Consider the following 25,304-nt stretch of genomic DNA (forward strand, 5'->3'; position numbering starts at 1 on the left):
TGTGGAACACCTGCCTCAACAGCCAGCTCCTTCCCTTCCGTGGGGAGCTCATGTGCACCTTGGGAGGTGTTCTCTAAGAAGCCCCCCGGGCCTTGACCTATCTGCTGCCACTGTCACCATCCTGCCAGTGACGTGTTCTACTGGTGTGCGGTGTCTTTCCCAGTGAACCCCAGTGCGGTGGAGCAGTGACGGGAGGGGCCCCGGCTGGCCCTGCACCTGGCGCCTGGTGTGGAGGAGGGAGGGGTGGGCTCTCCCTCGCCTGGAGTCAGGCCGGGGCTTTGGCTTCCTGTCCCGCCTCCAGCCCAAAGCCATTCGCGGCGGGAGCCTGCCTCGCCAGGGAAAGTGGCCCAGTGACCGTCCACCCCAGGCTTCCCTCGGGGCTGTCGGGAGGTGAACGGTCACACCGCAGGGCCGGGGGGGTCCAGACGGGCCCAGCAACCCTCCAACCGGCAAGGTGGTCGGACCAGGCTGGCCGGGAGGATCTGAAGGGGCCCCAGGGTCCACCCTGGCCTGGACCCTCTCCCAGGAGCCTGTCCCAGGAGAAGCCACCCCAAGGTGAGCGGGGATGGGCTGGGCGCAGTGCTGGGGACACCACGGAGTCCAGCTGTCCAGCAAGAGGAGCCCGCACACTCGTCACCATCACGGGTGTTGTTATGGGGCAAAGCTAGGGGACGCCGAGGGACGCCGCAGCCAGGCCAGGCCCAGCCGGCCGCTGCCCGTAACTCCCACAGAAAGAGGCCGGCAGGCGGGCAGCAGAGGCGTCCGCCAGGTTTACTTCAATGCTGATAAACGACTCCGGGAAGCAGAGGCGGCTGCCGGTGCCCGAGGGCCACGCCTGGCACGGAGCCTGCGGGGTGAGGGGAGGCAGGAGGGGCGGGGGGGGGACGGGGGGCAGGCGGCCCCACCCAGGCCTGCTGCCCCTGCCAGGCTGACGGCCAGGGCCACCCAAGGCCACCGGGGTCTGGGCTGCTGGGAGGCCAGGGCTCCCTGCTGGGGCGCAGCCTCTCACCCGGCCGCCCCTCTGCCAGACGCCGAGCAGGGTCCCTCAGGCAGGCGGTGGGGGGCAGGCCAGGCCCCAGGACAGCGGCTGGGCTGCCCTCTCCTCTGCGCCTCCGTGGACCGTGGGCCACCACCACCCTGGCCCGTGGCGGTGCTGTGGGGGCACCAGGGGCGGCAAGGACAGGGCAGGCGGCACCTCTGGTAACAGCCAGCTAATGCCAGACGGCAAGCTGTCCCCGCCGCGGCCAGCGGCGGCCCGCCTGAGAGAACCCTGCTCCCAAAGGGCCCCGGGCCGGTGAGCGCCAGGGCGCGGGCAGGCCAGGCTGAACCCAGTGCCCAGCGCAGCGGGCGGGCGGGCGGGCAGGCGGCGGGAGCTGAGGGCGGCGGGGGCGTGGACGGCCGGGGCCCTCAGAAGGCGAAGCAGCGCTCCTGCGGGTGGCCCACGCGCTCCAGGTTGGGCAGGCAGGCGTACTGGATCATGGGCGGGGGGCCACACATCAGCACCAGCGGCTCCTCCCCGGGGGGCGGGAGGTGGTCCCGGATCATCTCCTCGTTCACGAAGCCCTGGCTGTAGTCCCAGCCTGCGGGGAGACCAGGGGAGAGACCAGGTGACCGGCGGCTTGGACTGCCCACCTGCCCCCCCACCCCTCCCAGCAAGCACAGGACACAGAGGGTGACCCAGCGGGCCCTGCCCCGGCCCCGTCCCCAACCCACACCTGTGGCTTTGGACCCTGCAACCCAAGAGCAGCACAGGAGCCCTTCATGACTCCTCCCACTGCACTTTACAGTTTGCAAAGCCTTTTGCCTCCACCTGGCCTCCCACGTGGCCCTCAGAACCACCCTCTAGGCTGGCCCGGCAGGACGACCTGGTTCCATTTTACAGATGTGGAAACTGAACCCAGAGGACCATTGTTCAAGGTCACGCAAGGAGGCAGGGACACCGCTGAGCCAGGAGCTGCGGGTCCAGAGGTCCCCAGATGCGCCCAGCCCTGTGCCGGACAGGGTGTCGTCCCCTGTCCTCCCACAGGTTCTGGCCTGGCTGCCCCCCATGGGAAGTGGCCCCCCAGGAGCGAGGTCTTGTCACAGCTGCGTTCCTGGTGCCTGGCATGTAGTAGCTACTCAATAAAGCAGGACCTGAAGGAGGCTGTCCACTGAAGGAGGGCTACGCTCTGGAGCAAGGCCAGGGGCAGGCTGGCCCCAGGCGTGGGGCGCTGGAGGCCCTGGCTGCCCCCTCCGGTCCTGGCCGCCACCCTAGCCCACAGATCCCCAGGACACTGTGTCTCCAAGCTTCCCCTGGGATCTGGAGCCGCCTTTTGGTCCCTTGAAGAAACTGACAACCGGGAGCGAGGAGCCAACATCCCGAGGCCAAGGCTGGGAGGGCCGGTGCCCCAGGGACTACCTGTCAGCAGGGGCCACACAGAAGCGGCCCCCAGCCTGCAGGCACAGTGTCGGCAGGGACGAGGCGTGTGGGCTGGCAGGGGTGTGATGGGGGAAGGCCAGGAGCCCAGCGAGTCCCGGCCTCTGAGCCCCGGCCTCCTCACATGGACTCCCAGTCCCATCCCGCCCGTCCCTGGGGCTCCCTGCTACTCAACAGCAGGAGGGGGACGCCCAGGCCTTCCTTGTCCCTGTCTTGGTGGCAGGAAACCCAGGGCCGTGAGCGCGTAGGGCTCTACCAGGGCTCTACTACCAAGCTGCACCCGGCCCAGAACCTAGTCCCAAAGTCCCCGTTTTTCGAGATTTTTTTCCAGTGGGACAAACACGAGTTGGGACCCTCAGCCCAGGGGGTGCCCCGCCTGCCGCGAGCTTCCTCTCCTGGGGAGCCGCCCGCCACTCCCGATCCCGCTGTGCCAGCCTCCCCCACGCCAGCCCCTGAGTTCAACTGGCAGGATGGCCACCCAGGCAGATCCCCAGCGTGGCTCTGGAGGGGGACGGGGACGGGGACGGCCAGAGAGGCAGCAGCAGGGCTGCAGGCGCAGCACCCGGAAGTGGCAGAAGAGACGGAGATGCTGGGTCACCGACGCTGGGTCACTGCCTTCGGTGCGCCCGCTGGAGTGGTCCAGGGCACGGTGGCTTCCCGCCCCGACTGCCCCCAGCCTGAGCACCCAGGCCTGCCTCGCGCCTGCCTCTGCTCTTTGCGATCCCAGAGAACCTCCTCAAAGCCCTGGACGCAAGAGACACGGTGACGGAGGCACCTGCCTCGCTCGCGGGCCCCGCACCCCACGTGACACTCACTGGGGTTCCTGGGCACAAGAGGGACCAAGACGGTCCTGGTCAACCTTGGACCGGGAAGTGTACTGCCCTGACCGACAGGGTCCTCTTTTTCTCCTGGATCCCACGAGCTGAGTAACTGGCCACGCTTCCCTTTCACCCTGGCTGCTGGGAAGCTCCAAATGCCGGCGGCCTGTTTGCACAGACTCGTTCCTGACTCCGTGGGGCGGCCCGCCCTGTTTTTCCCCCCGATTTCCCTCCGCACGGCACTGGGCACTGCCGTGACTCACCGCTTCCTCCACCCCTGCCAGAGCAGGCAGGAGCGTTTTCGAGTCTGGACAGCAGCCTTGAAAGGACTTTTGAGCGGCTGCCGGGGAGAAGCCCGCTGGCCAGATGTGAACCCTGAGGGCCTGGAAGCCCGTCTGGCCTGCAGAGGTCTCAGTGGCCTCCCCTGGCCGGGGCCTGTCACCACTTCTCCACTGACATCTCCAAGTCCAGCCTCCACCAACACCACCCCCTGTTGACCAGGAGCTGCCCACTGCCCCTGGTAACCAGCCCTGTTGAGAAAACGCCCCAGGAAGTGTCTGCGTTGCCACATGCCACCCGCAGGGGTCAGCACTGGCCGGCTGGAGGACTTCCCGGGGCCGAAGCAGGGCCATCGGTCACTCACACTGGAGGGGCCACGGCTGCTGCCCCCAACTCCCCTGCCTGTCTGATTGACAGCCGGGTACAGGTAAACGTCCCTTTTGTTACTAGAGGAAAGAGAGCAGCTCCCACTCCCACGCCCAGTGGCCCTGCGGGCTCACCAACAACTGGGTGGAGGGCGTGGCCAGGCTGGCTCTGGACACCAGTCCAGCCAGAGGCCTGGGGACACAGCTGCCAAGTCCCGGAATACGCCAGGCTCAGGCCTGGCTCAGCCTGTAAAGCCTAGAACCCAATTTGATGGGTCCAGCAGGGCGCCAGCCTCCAGAGCCCGCTACTCATTTCCAGGGAGGCAGACGGTGGGGAGGACACAGCCTCCCCACAGCAGGTACTGTGCACCCCATGCTGTGGAAGAGTCTGCGGGGACAGCGGCCCTGCTCAGGGCAGGAGGCGGGTGCGCACAATCCAGGAGCTGACGCTCACACGGTGCCCACACAGCCCAGTCCTTCCTGCGGCCACTTGTCCGGGGCATGGACACTCAGTTGCCACAGTCCCCACCGCTCCCTAGCGTCTCCCTAACCTGGAGCCACACCGCTAGAATTACCCACAAGGAAGCTGCAGCGGCTGCTTTTCTTAGAGCAAAGAAGTGAGATGTTTCTCGTACCCGCATTTTTACCCACAGCAGTGACGTGAAGGCCTGTTGGATTCCCAGAGGGCACGCTGTGGGGTAGCCCTCATTCCCTGCCACCTGCGTGGGCCACAGCCTGCCCGCTGGGCGGGCGGAACGGAGGTGGTGACATCAGCCAGGCCTGCTCCCAGGTGGCGACGGGAGGGAAAGGGTGTCTGGGGCGTCAGGAGTACAGACGGCACAGAAGCCACCACTCTGCCCTGGCACTGCCCCGAGAGCAGCCCTCCTTCGTCCAGAGGGGCAGCGGAGGGGCTGGGAAGGGCCGGAGCCGACAGCTGCAGCTCGGTTCCGGCCCCGGCTCTGCTGTGTGACATGGGGCACCTACTCGCCCTCTCTGAGCCCTCGTTCCTCATCTCTGAGCAGGGGTCGCCCACCGCCCTCTCACAGGGCACGGTGGGCAGCGAATGGACCGTGTGCACAGAAGGCACCACGGCAGGGCTTCCCGCTCTCACCTTCAGGCGCTTTGTCCACCGTGTACCAGAGCTTGAAGCGGGCAGAATGTTCATTCCTCAGTTCCTCCAGCTCGGGCCGCAGCAGGATGTCCTTCTCGGTCTATAAGGGGACAGGGCCACCTGGTCAGGGGGTGGGGACAGGGACTGTCCTCGGAGATGCTCAACGGGCGCATCCACCCGAGGCCCTCTCCCCCACGCTGGGCGAGGCTTCCAGGAGGGCAATGTGCACAGTCACCGGAATCTAGACACCTCGCCCTGTCCAGCTGCCACCTAAGGAGCCCTCCAGCTGCCTGCCAGAGCTGCCCTCAGAGCTGGCCACCAAGAGGGTCGCTACACAGAGCTGGCCGCTTTTCAACGTCCAGTCTTGTCCACCAAAACCGAAGACAGGGAAGCTCAGTAGGACTGGAAAGAGCCGGAGACAGGATCCCGGGCTAGGAGAGCACCCGGGGACAGTCCCTGGGAGGAGGGTCGCTGCCCTCTGCCCTTCAGGCAAGCTCCGCGGCTCAGGCGGCTCAGGCCGGCCTACGCCCAGGCCAGGAACACGGACGCCCTCGCTCGCCTGGCCCAGCCCGTCTGCAGCAGCCCCCAGCTGACAGGCCTACAGGATTCCGTCCAGTGTCGGCCCCTCCAGGAAGCCCCGGACTCCCCTGGGGTATCGGGAATCTCCTCTGAGATCCTCCAGCTAACGGAGCCCCTGTCCCTTTCTGACCACAGCCGGTGCCCAGTGTGTCAGCGGTCATTCAGACAGGGCTCCTCCGGTCAGTGTGCAGTGTCATGACCTCAGGGGACCCTGAGCAAGAGGGCGCCCTCCTCTCCATAGCACTGCCAGCCAGAGGGAAGATCGTCAGTGACGGGTGACGGTGGACACTGCCCGGCCAGGCCACCCAGAAAAGGTGACTTTGACTTCCAGGTGCATGACCCATGGGACCTGAGCACTCCAGCCAGAGGACTGACCAGAACTGGGAGCAGTGGCCACGCCTGTCATCCCGGCAGCTCAGGAGGCTGAGGCAGGAGGATCGAGAGTTCAAAGCCAGCCTCAGCAACAGCGAGGCCCTAAGCGACTCAGTGAGACCCTGTCTCTAAATAAAATACGGAAAGGGCTGGGGGTGTGGCTCAGTGGTGAGTCCCCTGAGTTCAGTCCCCAGTACCAGGAAAAAAAAAAAAAAAAAAAAAAAAAAAAGACTGCCCAGGACACCGATGGACACGGGGCAGAGGGCGGAAAGAGGACCACACTTCCTGAGTGCCACGGGGGTGGGCACCTTGCTAACAGTGGACCAGCCCACGCTGGCCCTGCGGGTCCAGCCCCTCCGTGCTCTCAGGCAATGGGCCTCAGGTGGCAGGGGCCGTCCACTGTGTCCCCGAGTTGCAAGGGGGCGTCTCTCTCCCGCGGGCCCCACGAGGAGAGGCACCTGACCTGTCTGCTGCACAGGGACCCCGCACGTTCCAGTCGTCCCACCTCGAGCTGTGGGGGACCGCTGGGCAGCCTGGCCAGGCTGGCCGGTCAGCGGAAGCCAAGCCTGCATTCTGGGGAACGTCCACTGACCTGGTTGGCAAAGAGCAGGTAGCAGACGGTGTGGTCATCCGGGTCCTTCATGATGGCACGGATCACCTGCAGCATCGGGGTGATGCCTGTGAAGGAGCAGCCCGTGCGCTGAGCAAGCGCCACACGCACCTGCGCAGTGCCCAGCATCCCAGCCGGGAGCCACGCCGGGCCCAACCTCAGGCAGCTCACCACGGCCTCCGCCCGCGCCCGGACCTCAGCCCTCGGCACCTCCGTACCTGTCCCTCCTGCAATCATGCCCACGGACTTCACCGTCTTGACGACGGGGCTGGATTTCTTGTCAGGACGGATGGCGAACTTGCCTGTGGGAAGACGAGGGCGAGGCAGCGCTCAGGGGCCAGGGGCCGACCACGCCGCAGCAGCTGCCCAGCGCAAGGCCAGGGTGGGGCAGCCGCGGCTCAGCCCAAGCCGAGGAGGGTGGCGGGATGGGAAGGGGCGATCCAGGGCCCCCTCTAATGCCGGAGAGGACCCAAAGGAGTCTGCAGAGGGCGCAGAGGCTGGTCCCGGGAGGCTGTCCAGCTGGGCCTGCGCTGGCTTGTTTGGGGCACTGAGTAACCCAGACACGGGGGTCTGCAGGGCGGATCTGGCCCCGAGGGCAGCCGGCCAACCACTCACCCACCCAGCGTGCAGACTCTCCCCGGCCACTCCGCCCAGGGAGCCAGCCGATCACCTTTGCCCTGGTAGACCAGCAGCCCGTTGGGGCCCCGGAACTCGATGGTGTCTCCAATCTGCATGTTTTCCAAGTACTGGGACATCTTCCCTCCAGCGGGGAACTTGGGATGGGTGTCCTTGAAGTAGACCTGCAGGACGTGCGCAGCTCGGTCCCCGGCCTTGGGGCCTCGGGGCAGAGCTCGCCCACTGGGAAGCAGGTGCCTCTTCTGGGGTTCTCCCAGGCCGCTCCCTCCCCCACGCCCGTCCCCCGGGAGCCTGCCCTCCACACGTCCCCGGAGAGCAGGGCGCCCGCCTGGTGCCCCGGCTGGAAGGCCGTGCTGCTGGCCCACACCTCCCGCCCGGATTCTGGCTGCCCACCCAGCAGAGGCCCCAGGGAGCCGGCTCAGCCAGTCCTCCTGGTGGAGGCCCCAGCCTTCCCATCTTGTCCAGCCATAAAAACATCCTTCCGGAGCCCTTGGGATCACCACCTCGGGAAACAGGAATAACTGGACTGAGATGTACCCCGGGAGCCGTGGGGAGACCAGAGCAGCAGCGCTCCCTGCCGGGCAAGGCTCAGGAGAAAGGGGGGCACATGACAGGGCTCAGGGGGCCCCGGAGGTGCCGGGCAGGGAGGCCATGGGAGTCTGGGTCTTGACTGGGAGTCTCCAGCACCCCACGGCCTGCAGCCTGGGCTGGTCCTCACCTCTGGATGTGTGGTCAGGGAATGGGGGTCGCCACCTCAGCTGGGTTTCTGACTTTTGTAAAAGCGTGACCCGCTCTTGGTTGCTAGTCTCTCTTTCTACTCAGTGTGTTTTTGTTTTCTTTCTTTTTAATTTGGTACCAGGGATTGAACCCAGGGGCATTTAACCACTGAGCTACATCCCAGCCCTTTTTATTTAAAATTTTGAGACAGGGTCTCCCTAAGTTCACTAACTTGCTGAGGCTGGCCTTGAACTCACGATCCTCCTGCCTCAGCCTCCTGAGCTGCTGGGATTACAGGCATGTGCCACCGAGCCGGGCAGCATCGTGTTTTTTAGGACCCCTGCTGGGCGCCCCGTCTCTGGTCTGCTGCTTCTGACAGGGTGTGTATCCGCTTCCCTCCCGGGACAGACCCCCGAAGGCCCCTCGGCCCAGCTCCCTAGACAACCCCACAGGCCCCGCCTCACAGGCTCCCCACTGAACCCGTGGGCCACAGAGGCCCTGGGCTTCTCCAGCACTGGAGAGGGAAGGGCCTCGGCCGGGGCCTCCCACGGGTCAGCCTTCCTGGCTCTTCTCCGGTCCTTGTGTGGGGTGCCAGCCTGGCCCTGGCCCGCCCTCTGCCCAGACCCTCCTGAGGCTCCACTGTGAACCACAATCTAGCATTTACTCAAACAGAGGCAAGGAAGACTGGGCCTCCAGAGACCAGGCAGTGGGGACCAGGGCGTGGCCACGCTACACTGCCCCTTGAGGCCATGCCGGGGGCCTCACCTTGACCACCAGGTCCACAAAGCCCTTGTCGTCGTCACTGGACACGGGTGTGTAAGGCCGAATGACCAGGTTCCCGTCGATGCGAGTGGAGAGGTAGATGTGCTGACCTGCAGGGTGGGGAGGGTCCCGGGGCCAGGGACGGTCAGGGCCAGCGACTGGCCACACACCCGCCTGCACGCACGCCCCACTCGGCCGCTGCTCCACGGCCCACACCGCCTCAGGGCACCCCAGCCTGCTCAGCTTGCTGCCTCCACGCCTCTGTCCCTGCGGTGCCGCTGCCCCGTACCCCGGGCCTCTTGCTCATTCTAACAAACTCACCCCCAAGGCCCAGGCTCCTCTGCTCTCCCCAAACTGCCAAGTGCCCACCTCCCAACCTCGTGTCCAGTTGCCCGCAGCTCCGAGGCCGGGTTGGGGCAGACTCACCAATAGGGAGGCCCAGGATGTGCTGGGGCGACGGCAGGGCGAAGCGGAAGCGCCGGGTGTCATGGCTGATGATCTGCAGAGAGGCCCAGAGCTGCTGAAGGACCCCGGCCTCCCCCTCCCCAGCACCCCGTGTGTCCTTGAGAAGTGGCGCTGACACACGAGACGGGCACAACTGCAGGTGTGAGCAGTCGGGTACACGCCAGGAGCCCCTCTGTGCTTGCTGGCCCAGGAAGGGACAGTGACTCCCCTCCAAGTCACAAAAACAAGGTGTCAGAAAAGAATGAACGAGGGTCCCAAGGGAGGAGGCCAGACGGCCCGAAAGTCCCACAGGGGAAGGACTTGGCCCCCAGCACCAGCCGGGGCCTGGGGCAGAGCTGACACAGGCCACTCGTGACCCAGCTGCCCAGGTCCCGCTGCGAGAAAGGGCTCTGGAAGCCACTGTACCAGCCCTCGAGTGCCAGCGTGGCCGTGGCCCCCACGGCCCGGGAATCCTGGGCCCGCTACCACCAAGAGCCCAAAGCCAGGCCGCCGCTGTCGTGGGGCCCCAGGGAGGCAGTGGCTGGGGTGCAGAGGCGGTCCCCTCCCTGGGGTGGCTAAGAGCCAGGCCGGCTGAGGAAGGAGCTGAGACCCAGCCCGCGTCCTCCTTAGTTCAGTGGAGCGTCGACCAAGGGCAGGGAGTGACGGGTGAACCAGTCAGAGCTGGGACCAGACCCGGAGCCCTGGCTGCCCACGCGGCTCAGTGCCCAGGACGGCTGCGCGTGGCAAGGTGGAGAGAATCATCACTGGGGGGAGAACAGCGAACTTGGCTAAAGGGACAGGACATCGCAGAAGCCCTCTTGGTCTGTCTGAGATCTCCTGACCTTCGGAGGACAGAGACCCAGTCCCTGCAGTGCACGAGCAGAGGCAACGTCAGGAGGACGGGCCAGATGCGCCTGGCGTGGGCTGTGGTGGCCTCTCCGCCCGCTGAGCCCAGACCTCAAAGCTGCCTCCCCGGAACTTTGCCCTCAGAGCAAACAGAGCTTCGAGGCCTCCCAGCAGCGGAGTCCAGGGTCCTCAATGGGTCCCAGGGTCAAGCAGACACCCACCTGATGGGACATTTTTTGTTGGAGGAACAGAAATGAGGGAGACGCTGGTAACTAGGTGCTGGACAGCCTCCAGCAGGGTTCAGCCCAGGGAAGCAAACAGCAGGCCACCTGCCACGCGGCAATGCCAGAGAGCGGCCGCCGCGGGAGGGCAGGGGGGGGTCCAGGACACCTCCGCCTGCCCAATCCGAGGGGCGGGTCCTCTGTGTGATATCCCTATAACAAACGCTGGACTGTCACTCAAGACAAAGCAGCTCTGGGTTGGTCACGAAGAGAGACGCGAGCTGTAGGGCTGAGCCAAAAAAAAAAAACCAGGAAAAGTCAGGTCATCAAAAAAGACCCTCCTGCGCACGGACCGGCACCCGTGCACACCACGCGCACGTGGACCTCAAGTCCCAAGAGGAGCCTGCACCACGGCCGGCTTGGGACGCAGCGATGGGCGGGGCTGGGGCTGAGCAACAGTCAACCCCGCAGTTTTCACAGTGAGCACGGAGGGACCCTTCGCCTCTTCTAGAATTGAAAACCACCAACAAGGAGGAATATATTTTAAAAACTGGTTTCGATATATTACCATTTCATTTTGGTAAGACAAAAAAATACGTGTGCCCACAAGCACATAAAATATACGGAAAGGGGTGATTTGGTTTTTATTTCACAATTTTTTGCTTCTGTCTGGTTTTTGATTTTCCTATGAATTCGGGATCCCATCGGTCCCAGAGCTGCGTGCTCAGCTGCAGGGACAGCCGAGCCTCCCGTGGGGCCCAGGTCAGCCCCACGGGACACCCTGCAGTGGAGGCCTGGCCAGCTTGGTGACTCAGCTCCCACCGAGCCCTCCCGAGGCCCTGAACAGGGCCAGGGCTTTGAGGAGCCGAGCTGGGCGGAGCCTGGAAGGAACGGGGCAGGAGCAGGAGGCGACCATCGCAGAACATGGACGGATCTCCCAGGTCTGCGGGCCTCAGGGCCTGGGTGCCCTGCTCCCCCTCTGCTCAACGGGGTGTGCACTCTCAGTCCTGAGGGCCCCCGCGGTGACGTCCACGGGCCGAGTGTGGTCTGAGACCTGGGTTTCAATCCCTCTGCCGCTTCCTGGTGGCCTCAGCAAGAGACATCCCCTCGCTTTCTCCACCTGTAAAATGGGCAGAGAAGCGATGGGGACCAGAGCAGGTGCCCAGGGCGGGGGCGGCACCCACCTCCTTGTCGATGAGCCGCAGCGGGTACTTGATGTCGGGGCTCTCGAGGGTGATGGCAGGTGAGGAGCGCTGGAACAGCCTCATGAGCAGGCTGTAGAGGAACCAGACCGGGGACAGCACCGCGTGGCCCAACTGCAAGGACAGGGGACCCATCAGGTCACACGGGACCACAAGGAACTCTGCAGACACCAGTCCATCTCCCCAGGCCTCTGCTCGCCCACCACCCCGCCATCTACCCCCGCTGCCCGCCAGGGAAGCTATAAAGCCAGGGTCACGACCCCCGTCACCGACCGCCTGTCTTCCGAGTTCAGCTCCCTGAGAGAAAGTTCCTGGGAAAGCTCCGCGTCCCGGAACAGGGACTAAACCGAGTCACACCTGGCCGCAGAGCCTTCTCCACCTGGCTGCCGGGAAGCTCATGAAAGCAGTCTGGCTCCCCGGCCTCCCCCCTTCCTCGGGCCCACGAGTGGAGCAGGTCGCGCTAAACAGACTCGATTCCAAGCCCACCCACGAGGCCTGCGAACCACAGCTTCCTAGGGCTGCCGGGATCCTCGCCTCCAGAGCCCACGAGAAGCCAGTGAGGTGGCAGGTTGAGACACCGCCCACCAGTGAGGGTCGCAGGTCTCTCCTGCCCCTGCGGCTGCGGCACTCAACTGGGCACTGCTGCTCAGCGGCTGTGCGACCCGGGGAAGTCCCTTCCCCTCTCGGAACCAAACAGGACCAGGTGGTCTGCAAGGTCCCCAAAGCCCTGGACTACCACACAGGTCACCAAGGCCAGCAGCCACCTGACACCACCACCAGGCTGGGCAGCACACAGGCAGTGCCCAAGGGCCGGTCCTGAGGGAACAGCTCAGAGAGAGCTGGCAGGGGCAGCTGCGATGTGGACCGCAGTCCACCCAGGCTCTGCTTGCCCCCACATGGTGGCCTCGCTAAGACCCTGAGAGGTGGCTTGGATTTTCTGAAGAACAGGAAGGCTGGACAGCACACTGCTAGGACACCCTCCCGAGGACAGCGGGCCCCGCCCCTTCCAGCTGTCGCGGTTCGCTCAGGCTCCATCTGGGACCTGGGCTCAGAAGCCTGACACCTGGAAAGGAGCCACAGGGAGGGCCACCCGGGGCCGGGTTCCAGAGGCCTTGGACCCCCCCCCGCCCCCGGGCACCTTCGAAGCACCGCCTGGTCACCCGGAGTTGAGCCTGGGCAGCCACACCCAGCTGGACCACAGGCGAGACTCGGCAAGAAAACTAGAATGGTCTCGAGGCACCGTCCCGACCAGCAAGCATCGCGGCGGACAGACCACGTCACACACTCCCAACTCCAGCAAGGCCCCCACACGGCCACGAGGGACAGGAGTTGACCAGAAAAACTGGCCTCGACTCTCCCCTGGTTACCTGGCACTGGGGACCAACTGCTCCAGCACTGAGCTACGTCCCCAGCCCTTTTTATTCTGAAACAGGGTCTTGAACAGGGTGGCCTTGAACTTGTGATCCTCCTGCCTCGGCCTCCTGAGTAGCTGAGATCACAGCTGAGTGCCACCGCGCCTGGCTTGGCTATTGCTCTTCAAACACGTCAGTGACATGAAAAACTAAGGCCAGAGAAGTGGACCAGCTCTGGAGGCTTTGGCAGGGGGTGGGGGGTTGAATGAGAGCCCCCGAAACAACGCGCCAACCGTGGCCGTCCCCAACCTGGAAACGGGCTCTGCAGATGCACGCAGGCTGAGGATGCCGAGTCCACCCAACAAGCGGCACGTGTCTTTATCAGGGAGAAGGGCTGGAGCCGCGGAGAAGCCCGCTGAAGACAGAGGTGCAGACTGGAGGCAGGCAGCGGCAGGCCCAGGAGCCAAGGCCAGCCACCAACAGCCGGAGGAGAGCAAGACTGCAGACTCCTGGCCTCCAAGACATGGGAGCCAAGGTCTGCTGCTTCCAGCGGCTGTCTGAGGTGACTTGGGCTGTCCCGGGGACGGCGACGAGGGAGACAGGATGATTAGGTGCACTTGTGGTTTTAGATTAGCTCCTGGGCCAGGAAAAAAAACATCACAAAGAACAACACCGGGAACAGTGGAGAGTGGGAAATAGGGTGGTGGGTTCCAAAAGAGTGTCGGTGCTGCTTTCCGGAGCTGGTCGCCACTCACAGTTGAGCAGATGTCCTTGCTCTCAGGAGACGTGCACCGAAGGATTCAGGGGCAAAGGAGCAACTTACTCCCAAATACCCTACCAGGGGGGCGGGGGCGTACCCACACACAGAGGGTCTTACGTTAGATCTACGTGGGGGAGACGAAGCACAGGGGAACATTCCCACACCTGTAGTGGAACCGCAGAATTATTTCAAAGCTGAAAAATACCAGGGGCTGCCAGGCAGTGGCACACGCCTGGAATCCCAGAAACCGGGGAGGCTGAGGCAGGACGGTCGCAGGATCAAGGCCAGCCTGGGTGACTTACTGAGACCCTGTCCCCCCTCCTCCCCAAAAAAGACTGGGGGCATAGCTCAGTGATATGATAGAGCACCCCTGGGCTGAATCCCCAAAACTGCAAAAGATGAAGATAAAAGAAGAAATAAAGAGGTGGGTATACACGGGTTCAAACAGACCCAGACCAACGTTCCCACAGAATGCTGACTTGCAAGAGCGCCAGTCCCCAGCTGGTCACTTATCCTCCGAGCACATTTTCCTGACTCCCATTCTCTCAGCAAAGGACCCTGCATGTTCTCTTCTCATCATGACCCTTTCACCTTGGCTGCCAGGAAGCTCAGATCCAAGCTCCCTGCTTGCACAGAGGCCTCTCTGCTCCCTGGGGATCTACACAGGTCTCTCACTTCTCAGGGTCCAGCCTACTGACCTTCTCCTGGAATCCCTGCCAGGACCCCCCACCCTCTAACAACTCAGGTCGGGCCTCTGTGTCCTGTCCAGAAGGAAGGTGAGGCCCAAGGCCGGGCCTCCTCCTACAGGACCTGCAATGGGACGAGACGAGGGCCGGGGTCACAGAGGGGCCTGTGACCTGAGAGTGTGGACCGCACAGGGAGCTTCCCTGCCCCTCACAGAACCGTGACCATTGGGGTGGACACTCCGTGGAGGGAGGGCAGAGGTGCCCAGAACCCACACCAGGCCCAGCCCCCAAAACCGGCCCAGCAGCTCCAAGCTGCGGTCACAGGCCCTTGGTTGGGCTCAGAACAAAATGCCTCTCCCAGCTGGTCTGGCCCACAGGGCCCTGGTCTGTGACCACGGGGGTCTCAAAGGAAGGGCCCCAGGCGCCTGGCCCATACCCACCACGCCAGGGCCGCAGGGCAGGGCTCGCCACCCACCTATTTCACACGTCTGCTGTGCCAGGCACCCCGCCCTGGCTCACCCATTCTGGGGTTAAGGCTCTAGTTGGCAGCATGGGCTTAAAATCAGAGACCTGGGTTCAAGTCCCAGCTCAGGACCTTGGGAACGTCTTCCTAGGCCCAGGGAGGGCGGGGGAAGCAGACGAGTTTCTGAAGGCTGTGCACTGAGCCAATGCCCATGACCCTGGGCTGGCACCGTCCCGGCACCGTCCCAAGTACGGGACACACATTCCCGGGTCATCCCCACCTCGTCTGTGGCTGTGGGCGCACTGTCACCGAGCTGCAGCAGGGAAACGGCCCAGAGGCAGGCACCTTGCCCGAGTTCCCCACTGCCTTCCTGCCTTCTCAGAGACTGAGGCGCCAGGCGGCAGGGGAGCCAGGCCTCGGCTCCAGACCTCAGGTCCAAAGCCCTCCTCTTCCAGTCGCCTCGGGGACCCGCCTCCTCTCTGCGCCCAGAGCCCAGATCTTGTGTCCTGCCTCCCACGGTGAGGCCTGAGCCCCTGCCCGCAGCCCTGGCTGCCAACCAGCAAGCATTCACTCCCCGCAAACGCCCACCTGCAAGGCACCCATCCTGTGGCCCAACCCCAGACCTCTGCTCCCTCACCACCAGACCCGCACCCTGCACACTGGCTAACCAGGCCCGCGCTGGACTTTCAAGTCCCGGGCCCTCTATAAACTCCATGGGGACGAGGACTGCTCTGAAGATCCCCCCCCAACCAGCGGTGCCCTGTCAAGCAAGCAGCCACGCCCGGGGAATCCGGGGAATCAGCGCGGGGTCGGGTGAGTGAAGCACGTTTGCAGCAAGTTGCCGCTGTTGGGAGCGCTGGCCTTGAACTTGAATGGCATGAGCCAGTGGAGCTGTCGGGTGCACGCTGGAGTTTGATGTCCCCCACACAGCTGTTCAAGTCTAACAGCACAAGTTCCCTGGCCTGCGGGGTACGTCCTGCACCTCTGCCCGGCCTCCCTCAGCAGCGGGCGGCAGGAACACCTGCCTTCCAGTCTGCCAAAGGAGGGCCCGGGAGCCTGGGCCCCACTGCTCTGGGCCTCATTGCTGGTGCCCTAGCCCACAAGGCTGGCCTGGGCAAGCGCAGGGCTGAGGAGGACTCCCAGGCCAGGGCTCGGGGCAGGGCCCTGCACAGGGCCCTGGACGCGGTCAGTGCTCACACAAACCCTCCACCAACCCCAGGGCCAGCCCTGGGCTCAGAGGCTGGGCCGGCTCCCAGTGTTCCCAGGCAACCCTGCAGTGTCTTGTCACCACTGTCCCCAGCACTCAGTGCTGGAAGCGCTCAACAGATATCTGTGGAATGAACTACTGAAGGGAAAACCACACCCCCCATCTCTCTTTATTTTGTCTGGAAGTTTCCAGAACCAGGGCAAGAGCCCAGGCCGCTTCCGGGGAGGGTGGGACAGCCCATCCTGTTTGTCTTGTGCCCTCCTGCTCTGCACAGGCCCCAGGGCGGCCTGCGATCTGGGCTGCTCCTTCAGCTGCCTCCTCCGGGGCCCAGCAGCCAGTGCTCTGCCCCACGGCCTCTCCCACCCCCAGGCTGCCATCCACAGGGGCAGCTGCTACGGCCGCTCCATCCCATTTCAGGTGAGGACAACGACCTAAGCCCAGGGACGCTTCTGGCCACTGAAAAGGAAGAGGTGGGACTTTTGCGGGGGCAGGGGGGGACCAGGGATTGAACCCAGGGTGCTTAACCACCGAGCCACATCCCCAGCCCTTTCTAATGTTTTATGTAGAGAGGGGGCAGAGGTGGACTTGGGATGTGACTCTCCCTCAGTCTCAGTCTCAGACCCCGCCCTGCAGGAGCCAATGCGGGACGAGACACAGGCCAGGAGGCACGGAGCGTGGGCCTTGGTCTCCGCCCCACCCTCAGGAGTGGAAGAGGCCCGGTCCCTCCCAGTCGGCGGCACCACACCAGCAGTAGCCAAGCAAACCAGAGGTGGCTGAGGCCCGGCCCTGCCCAGGTCCTCCTCAGCTGTGCAGGTGGGCACGCACACCACACCCCACCTCACCCAGCCACCTGGACCCAGCTGACCTCGGGGCAGCTGCCTCCCAGGCTCTGCCCCACCAGGAAACCCACCGCTAGAAACCCACCATGCTAGAGTCCCGGACATTCCCAGGACATCCAGGGAGTCCCCAGCTCCCTCACCAGGGTCAGCAGGGTGCTCCCACCACAGGATCCCCCGCCCAGCTACCCACCCCAGGAATTCCACTCTGGGACCCTGGCACCCACTCGGCCCAGGCCAGGGATGGGATGGGCAGAGGGCCAGCTCCCTCACCTGGGGTTTGGACAAGCCAGTCAGCCACTTGTTTACCTTCCGCCACCAGCCTGCCTGCTGTCCCAGCAGGATCTGAGTGACCACCTCCCTCAAGGTCCTATTCTAAGCAGAAGGAAGTGGGAGGGAGCAGAGGAAGTCCTGTAGTGGGGGGCTCTGTGGGGGAAGGCAATCAGGAGGAGGCCGGTGGCAGTGAGCTGCCTCCACTGGGAAGACAGGGCTCTGCTTCCTTGGGGGGCTGGGCCACGAGGCACAGAGCCCAGGGGAGTGGGGACACCTTTGCCCCCTACCTGTGGTGTGGGCCTGTCGGGGCCTGCTGAGCACTCAGCCGGGGCTGCAAGGCAGGGGGTCCAGGCAGCAGGCCAGACCCCAACGTTCTCTCCAGAGGGACGGCAGACTCTAGTGCCAGCTCCTAGGTCCCCCAGTGTCGGGAGGCCTCCCCTGGTGCCTGCACCACCCAGATAAGACTCCTCATGCACCCAGCCCCAGTGGCCACCACCAGGGCACGGAGGATGCTTGCAGTGGCCAGGTCAGGAGGCCTGGCTCCCGGCATGCCGTGGGCATCTGGGGCCAAGCCAGGATCCTAGCAGAACCACAAGGCAGGGGCAATCCTGGGCGCCCCTTGGACAGATGAGGCCGGGGGTTGGTGAAGATGTCCCACTCCTAGACACGGCTCTGCTACTCACAGGCCAGCTCACAGCACACGCTCAGAGCAGCAGGTGCTGGAGACGGCCAGGTGAGAAGCCCCTGGAAAGCAGAGCAGGGAAGGAAAGGGGCAGGTGGGGGGCCTCAGAGCCTGGGGCATCTGACCTCTGGAGAAGCTGCGAGGACTTTACACTGAGGCTGGCCTGATGCCCACAGGGAAGGATGCCCTTGGTCCAAAAGCCCCCCAAACTCCTGGGCTGGCTCATGCTGATGAGCAAATACCCAGGCCAAGCGGCTTTCTGCCTAGAGCCCTGAGGGAGGAGGAAGATGCCCGGTAAGTGGCGGGCACCTGGGGTGGCCTATCCTCTCAGTGCCAGCCTTCCCACACTCAGTGAGCCACGCTGGGGCTGGGGGTGTGCCTGGGGGCGGTGTCTGCCCTCCACGGGCACAGCTCTGTCCACAGGCACAGCCCCAGTGCCTCCACGGCTGTTTTTAAGACACTGAAGAGGAGGAGCCGGGCACGGAGGTGCACACCTGTAGTCCCAGCTACTTGGGGGCGGGGGGGCGGGCCACTTGAAGTCAGGTGTTTAAGATCAGCCTAGGAAACAGGAGGAGACCGGCTCCAAAAGAAAGAAATCAGAGAGGACATGGCCTGGAGGAAGGGAGGAGAAGGGAGGCCCCGAGCCAACTCCGAGTGACAGCATGAGTGGACAATGCTGCCCCACAGGTCCAAGATCCTGTGGAGTTGTGGCTGCGGGCCAAATCTGGGTGGCATTTCTCTAGCTGCGAAATAGGACTAACGGCGCCGCCTCCAAGTAGGGTGGCCCGCAGCTCTGGTGGGGAGCGGTGGCCAGCGCCTCGGGAGCACGGGGTCTGCCCGTCAGACGTGCGCACCGTCCCATCGGCGACACGCCCGCGTGCGCACCCACCGGGTCGCGCGTGCACAGCCAGCGCGCACCCGGCCGGTCCCACGCGCACGCGGCGCACGCCCACCCACGCCTCTCGCCGCCCGCGCCCTCCCGGCCCCGCGATGCGCGCGTCCCGCGCCCGCCCTCCCGCCCCGGACACCGCGCCCCGCACTCCGCGCCGCCACCCGCTCCCTCCCGCGGCGGGGACCCCGCCTCGGCGTCCGGTGGCCGCGCGCCCGCCGCCTACCGTGCTCAGCTGGGCCCCCATGGTGGCGCCGCGCGCTGCGCTCCTCCGCCGCCGCCGCCGCCCGGACCGCCGGCCGCCGCCCCAGCCGCCTCGCCCCGCCCCGCCCCGCCCGGGTCACGTCACCTGGGGGCGGGGCTGCCCGCCGGGCCAGTCGGGGAGGGCGCGGCCCGCTTCCGCCCGCGAGGGCCGCGCCCGGCCGCCGGGTGGCCCGCGGCTCAGGGGCCAAGATGGCGCCACAGCAGGACAAAGCTGCGCGAGCGGGCCCCGCCCTCGTCCCCCGGCCGCCGCGGCCCAGGTGCAGGGGACCAGCCCTTGCACCTTGTTCAGGCTCAGGTCACGAGTCCCCTCCACCAGGGCTGCCCTGACCCTCCTCGCCGCAGCCCCTCTCTACAGCCTGTCTCTATAGCACTGGGCATTTGCCTGAAGTTACCCTGCGTGCTGCCTGCAGATGGTCTGCCCCACGCGCACCCGCTCCCGCGTGGACTGTGGGCTCCTTAGGGCAGGAGCCTGGCCGCTTGGGAGTCACTGCCTGCCTGAAGTAGCAAAGAGCCTAGCATATAGTAACTAGGTGCTCAATAAATACTCTCTAGACAGTGGGCACGTGCTCTGTACTGGGCCCCAGAGTCCTCCTGCCTTGCTCTCCTGGAAGGGTCTTAAACCCAGATGTGACCTGGTACTCTGAGGGGTTGACCGAAGTGGACTCTGTGTTCCTTCTATACGACACAGACAAGGCAGAGAAGGAAAAGTCTTGTGGGCAGAGGGACACACAGCACCGAGGTGGGGAGCAGGTGGGCCCACGGGGTCAGCAGGCTAGAGAGGCTGAGACAGCTGGGACTGGGCATGGAGTGGTGTGACATCACAGGGAGGCAGTGAGGGGACTGGACTGGATGGGGTCAGGGAGAGTGGGGAGCCCTGCGGGGGCAGGAGGGAGGGAGTGTCCTGCTGGTTTTGAAAAGGGAGCTGGGGGTGGCCAGGGGGGAGGAGCCTACTACCATAGAACATAAGGTGAATCTGCATGGCTCCGGTAAGTATTATTTCAATTTTAATGATTACAGGTTTGGTGTAAAAAAGGAAGTAGTCACATTGGTTTTAGCATGTGGCTTTAGCACGTTGGAGGCCACAGACAGGTCTTGTCTGAAGGCAGCAGAGGGTCATCCTGAGGCTCCTCACATCTCAGGACCTTCAGATCTTCATTTCCTTATTAATAGTGCCAACGTGTGATGATGGAGTTTCTTGTAAAATTTGGCAGGGACTAACTTGACTTTCTCTTAATCGTTTTCACAGGCTGTGACAAATTCCCACACAAGTCTTCCTCGGAAGACTCAGCACCCAATGGCACTAAACAAACAAGACTTAAGTGCTATTCAGGTTAAGGCTACAAATGCCAGTCCAGCAAACGATGTTACAAAAAGAGGGCTGGAATGGACTCCCATCTGTTTGTCAGCCTTGCGTGGTCATTTAAATCGTTATGTACATTTGTAGACTAAAGTTACTGCTGTACCTGTTCCCAAACCAGGCCTGGTTGCCTGCCACACAGTATGCGAATCACTGAAAGGATTAGCTTTGGGAAAGAGAAAGGCTTATTCACCGAAGTGACTGAGCAGGTGGAGAGGGGAGAGCAAGTCTCAAATTTGCCTCCTGAAAGATCGAGTTTCAGTATTTTTATGGGATAAAGAAACAGGTCAGGCTGGGATGTGGCTCAGTGCTTGAGTGCTTACCTACTATGTGCAATGCCCTGGGTTTGATTTCCTGCACTCTTTAGAAGAAGAGGATATCAGTCGTCTGCGTTTGCATGATCAATCTCATAGCTCTTCACAGGACCCATGTTCAGAAAATGGTGGTGATAGCATGATCAGAGGGTGGAGTTTCAGGCACTGAGGTCAAAAAGTCACCTACCGGACAACTGTACAGGCCCAAGCAAAGGATTTGTGGTTTCAGTAATAGTAGGCATCAAATCCCTGAAGAGTAACCTAGGCAACCATTGTCATGACCCAGATTTCAGAGGTCTCATCCAGACAGCAAAGCAGGTGGGAGACTGGTAATATATCATTAGCTGGCATGGCCTCCAAAATGAGCGATTTTTAGGGTCAACTAAGAGCAAGTGAAGCTAGCAGTTCTATTTAGATTTTCCCTCAGTTTCATTACTGACTCTCCTAAGGTCATATTAACTGGTGACACATACCTGTTATTTCCAACAACTTCGGAGGCTGAGGCAGGAGGATCTCCAGTTCAAAGCCAGCCTCAGCAACTTAGTGACGCCCTAAGTAACTCGGTGAGACCCGGCCTCTAAATAAAATATAAAAAGGGCTGGGGATGTGGCTCAGTGGTTAAGCTCCCCTGGGTTCTATCCCTGGTATTAAAAAAAAAAAAAAAAAAAAAAAAGGATCATGCTAACTGTCCATCCTTTTTCTTATGTGGTCGAACCTCTTCATAATTGTTTCTGTACATAAAATCAACACCGTTTGCAACCGGCACACGTTATTGAAGTGTTTTCTGTGCTATAACAAATTCTGTCTGCATCTGGCACCATTTTAGTTCGTAAAGGGCAAAGGGAGATTTCACTCCTGGAAACGTCTGGAACCTCTCACAGAAAGTGACGGCCATACCATGCCTGGCGTCGGCTCTGACAAGCTGGTGTGCTCCAGGCCCCAGGCCACACGTGGACTCAGGGAGACAGAGCTGGTGCAGAAGTAGGTGATGGCGGGCGCGGATGCAGAGGCGGATGCTGTCTGCTCGGGTGCCCTGTGGTCAGGACAGTTGCTGTGGCCTTTGTGCTGTGAAGACTAAGAGTCACCAGAGGCCCCTCACTGCCCACACCCTCCAGCTGGCTTGGCCCCCAGACCTGGCAGTTCTGCCCTCTAGCTGCCCTCAGCCCTGGCAAAGGAGAGCGTACTATGTCTGATCACTGATCTGGGCCTCCACTCCCAAGGTCGCCCACCTGGGTTGGAATCTGCTTGCAATGGCTGTGAGGCTCCAGGGCTTTTGCTCCCTGGAGGACGTTGTTTCAGTGCCTGTCCCTGTTTCTCCAATTCCTCCTCCTCTTCCCCCTCCCCCCTGATGCCACCTATACCTGGGCAGGTGGCGCTCTCTCTGCAGAAGGGAGGGGCTGAGCAGGTCACAGGAAGCTGTGATCCAGTGACTTTGGAGAGGGTGGGCTCGATTTCTCAGCTAGACCCCAGGGGGCTGCTCACCTCTGATGTTATTATTTGGAGCCATAAGGTCCCCCACAAGCACATGTATTGAAGACTTGGTCCCCGACGCAGGGGAAGTCTGTAACTCCATCCCGGGACGGGCTCCTCTGATGGGTTAATGTTCTGAAGGGACTTGGTGGGAGGTGGTGGAAACCGCAGTCAGGTGGGGACATGGTGGGAGGAAGTGGGTCATGCGTGTGTCCTGGAGACTGTGTCTTGTTCCCGGCCCCTTCCTTGCTTTCCTCTCTTCTTCCCTCTCTCTTCCCCTCTCCCCGCTTCTCTCCTTCCTGGCTGCCACGAGGCCGGAAGCTTTCTACTCCAGCCCTTCACCAAGATCTGCCTCACCTTTGACTGAGTAATGGAGTCAGCTCACCATGGACTGAGACTGGAAGTCCCGAGCCAAAGCGAACCTTTCCTCCTCTAAGTTGTTCTTAGGTATTTTGGTCACACGTATGCAAAACTGACTCTCACAGCAGGCAAGCTGCTGCCCGTGGGCAGCCTGGGGAGTAGGGAGAGGAGATGGGTGACACTGGTTAGGTCCCCCCTCATGTTCTTGGGGCCTTGGGTTTGTAGCTAGTAGGGCAGGGGCAGGCCAGCTAGGCCGCTGCTGCCCATTGTGTGACCCTCGGCCAGCGTCTTCCCTTCTCAGGGTCCTTGTTTAAGAAAGGGCAGGCAGACTGCAAGGTCTTAGATCTGTTAAAAGAGAAACTTCTGACTTTTTTTTTTCCCAGTGCAGAGAATCCACTCCAGAGCCTCATCCATGCCAGGCGAATGTTCCACCACAGAACCACATCTTCAGTTTAAATTCAGCCATTTTCTGTTCTTTTGGTACCAGGGAGTGAACTCAGGGGCGCTTAACCACTGAGCCACATCACCAGCACTTTTTAAATTTTATTTAGAGACAGGGTCTCACTGAGTTGCTTAGGGCCTAGTAAGCTGCTGAGGCTGGCTTTGAACTGGAGATCCTCCTGCCTCAGCCTCCCTAGCCACTGGGATTACAGGTGTGCACCACTGTGCCCAGCTTTTTTTGTTTGTTTGTTTTAAGAAATAATTCATGAATTGGTCAGCACCCCAAACCAGTAACAGCATCAAGAAGGCAGGGCACAGAAAGGGGCCTCCTACAGCAGTAACCTGATTGGTTACAGTCACCTTGCCTCATTTAGACCTGTTTTGTCAGTGGAAAGCCTGTGATTGGCTGAAAACTCTGCTGCTGCGATTGGCGAAGACTTGGGTGTTTGTTAGAGAACATATCCTCATGTTAGGTTGCAGTTCATTAACATATTAAGTTCGGCTACAGTTTACTACCTATGGAGGCAGCTTTAAGCTGAATTTAATTTAATAAGCCCTCTCTACTTCTCTTTCACCCCTCCATCCCCTGGTACTAGGGATTGAACCTAGGGGTGCCCTTACCCCTGAGCTACATCCCCAGTCCTTTTTTTTTTTTTGGGGGGGGGGGGGCAGGGTCTCTCTCAGTTGCCCAGGCTGACCTTGAACTTGGGATCCTCCTGCCTCAGCCTCCTGAGTTGCTGGAATCACAGGCACCTGGCAAGCCCCCTCTACTCCTGCTATTTTATTAGCAATGTGTGCTCCCAAACTTTTGGTTTGGGATAATATTCAATGTACAGAGAAATTGTAAGAAAAGCACATGGACAATTAGATTAATCAATCACCCCTCCCCCTGCCTGCCTCCTCTTTCCCTATCTCCCTATTTGCTTTGGGGGAACTGTGAAAAGTTTGCTTGCAAATATTTGATTCCACACACGGCACCTGAGACCAATGTGTAATTGTCAAATTCGGGAAATTTAGCATCGATGCAATCCTGTTATCCAATCCGCAGTCCCTGTTGCAATTGTGGCAATTGTCCCAGGATGTCTTTCCAGCTCTTCCTTTTCTAATCCCAGGTGGGGTGCTGCAGTTACCTGGCAGGTCTCTTTCGTCTCCTTTAATCTGGAGACTGACCAGATCAGGAGGTGTGTGATGTCAGCTTGCCCCACTGTTGGTGGCGCCTGCAGCTCTCCCCATTGAAAAGTAACCTTTTACTTTTGTAATCAGGCAAGATTCTATTGGCTGCTGCCAATGGAGGCAGAGGAGGGAGAAAGAAAGAGCTTCCTTAGGTTAGCAACAAGCCGGCATTGTTGGAAGATGGTTGGCTCTTACCTTTCAAAGACCTTCTTTCCTAAGGAAGAATCTCTTATACACTATTTCAAGGCTAGATATGTGGGTCCCAGACAGGTGGGTGCCTCAATCGTCCAGTGTTGCAAAATGTATCTTCTGGAGCCTGGACTCTGGGCGTCTCTTCTGGTTCACAGAGGTTGGCGAGGGCCGACTGATGAGGCTGGCTTGTGTCTGCGTTGATTGAGGTCAGTGTTTCTGGCAAGCACCTTCCTGGTGGGATCTTCCCCCTTAGCTTGGGAGCACCCAGGAAGGGAGGGTTCTGTGCAATCCTAGCCACCATTAGCGTACAGCCGATCTGTAAGAGGTAGGACAGCAGAAGCAAAGAGAAGCTTCTGAGAATTGGGTCTTGTTGAGGGAGGGTAGGGATACTTTTGCTTTGATCCCGTCAGTATGAAAGCCCTGATCTCCATCCGGTGTCGCCCACTTGCTTTGGCATTGCTGATGATCCTCCCCTGAATCAGCCATCCCTGAAGTGGTTTATAAACTGCTCTGGAGGAGGGGAACAGAAGACCCTGACCCAAGTCCCTCAAGCTCCTGCTGTGAACCAAAGAACAGCCATTCCCTACAAACTCTTCTTTCAGGAATTAATCTTTAGGAGGGGTTGGGGGGTTGCGGGGCAGAGCAGAGAAACCAGTGGCTCCTTTTCTAGAGGAGCCAGCTGAGAGTTGGGGTGGTAGCACGATTCCCAGGAGTGTCTGGGGACACAGGGGTTGGGGAAAGAGGCTTTTAGGCAGAATTCCAGTGTAGATTTGGGGGCCTAAGTTGGAACGTCCCTACCCCAGGCAGTCCCCCAGGTGCTGGTTAGGGGTGCAGGAATCATGCTGTCAATTAAACGAAGAATAGGGCTTTAGTATAAGTATGTCCCAAATGTTACTTGGGACATACTCATACCAAAAAAGTTGTACTCGAACTTCAAATGTCTGAGTGGTGGGCTGTGAGGGACCCCCTGGGGGGAGATGTTGCTGTTTTCTGCCCCCCAGTTACTGCTCCCCGATGTCAGTTCTACGGCAGGAAAAGCCCCTTGGGGTGGGGGGCAGCCAGGACCAGCCTGCTATCCGGCCCATCCATACCCCAGCTGGGCCCTTGGCCCGCTCTGCACAGTTCTTTGCTAGGAGCTAATGAGAAGATGCCCTGGGGCCCTTGCATGTGGAGGGGGAGTCCGTTAAGAAGATAGGAAGATCGGAAG

The 25,304-nt window shown here is 61.6% G+C and overlaps 1 protein-coding gene across 2 annotated transcripts; it reads right to left on the minus strand.

The window, feature by feature from the left end:
• Positions 1-752: 752 nt before the first annotated feature.
• LOC124983337 (NADH-cytochrome b5 reductase 3) lies at positions 753-18,896 on the minus strand. 2 transcript variants are annotated; one of them, XM_047550538.1, is made up of 9 exons: positions 18,753-18,896; positions 11,361-11,492; positions 9,092-9,164; positions 8,669-8,775; positions 7,221-7,350; positions 6,769-6,852; positions 6,533-6,618; positions 4,990-5,089; positions 753-1,580 (listed from the first exon to the last, which is right to left on the minus strand). In XM_047550538.1, exons 1-9 carry the CDS (start codon positions 18,771-18,773, stop codon positions 1,408-1,410), a joined length of 906 nt encoding a protein of 301 aa, XP_047406494.1. In that variant the 5' UTR covers positions 18,774-18,896; the 3' UTR covers positions 753-1,407. The 2 variants fall into 2 exon arrangements, with proteins under 2 accessions (XP_047406494.1, XP_047406495.1); XM_047550539.1 differs by lacking the exon at positions 18,753-18,896 and adding an exon at positions 16,956-17,015.
• Positions 18,897-25,304: the final 6,408 nt, after the last annotated feature.

This window comes from Sciurus carolinensis, chromosome 4 (genome assembly GCF_902686445.1).
Source record: "Sciurus carolinensis chromosome 4, mSciCar1.2, whole genome shotgun sequence".
Taxonomy (NCBI): Eukaryota; Metazoa; Chordata; class Mammalia; order Rodentia; family Sciuridae; genus Sciurus; species Sciurus carolinensis.

What these genes read in the sequence shown, in the direction of transcription:
- LOC124983337 (XM_047550538.1), bottom strand. Translation starts at nt 18,773, where the DNA reads ATGGGGGCCCAGCTGAGCACG. An exon ending in TGGGGGCCCAGCTGAGCACG is followed by an intron (nt 11,493 to 18,752) that starts GTAGGCGGCGGG and finishes CTGTCCTTGCAG; the next exon opens with TTGGGCCACGCGGTGCTGTC. An exon ending in TTGTGGACCTGGTGGTCAAG is followed by an intron (nt 7,351 to 8,668) that starts GTGAGGCCCCCG and finishes CACGTCCTGCAG; the next exon opens with GTCTACTTCAAGGACACCCA.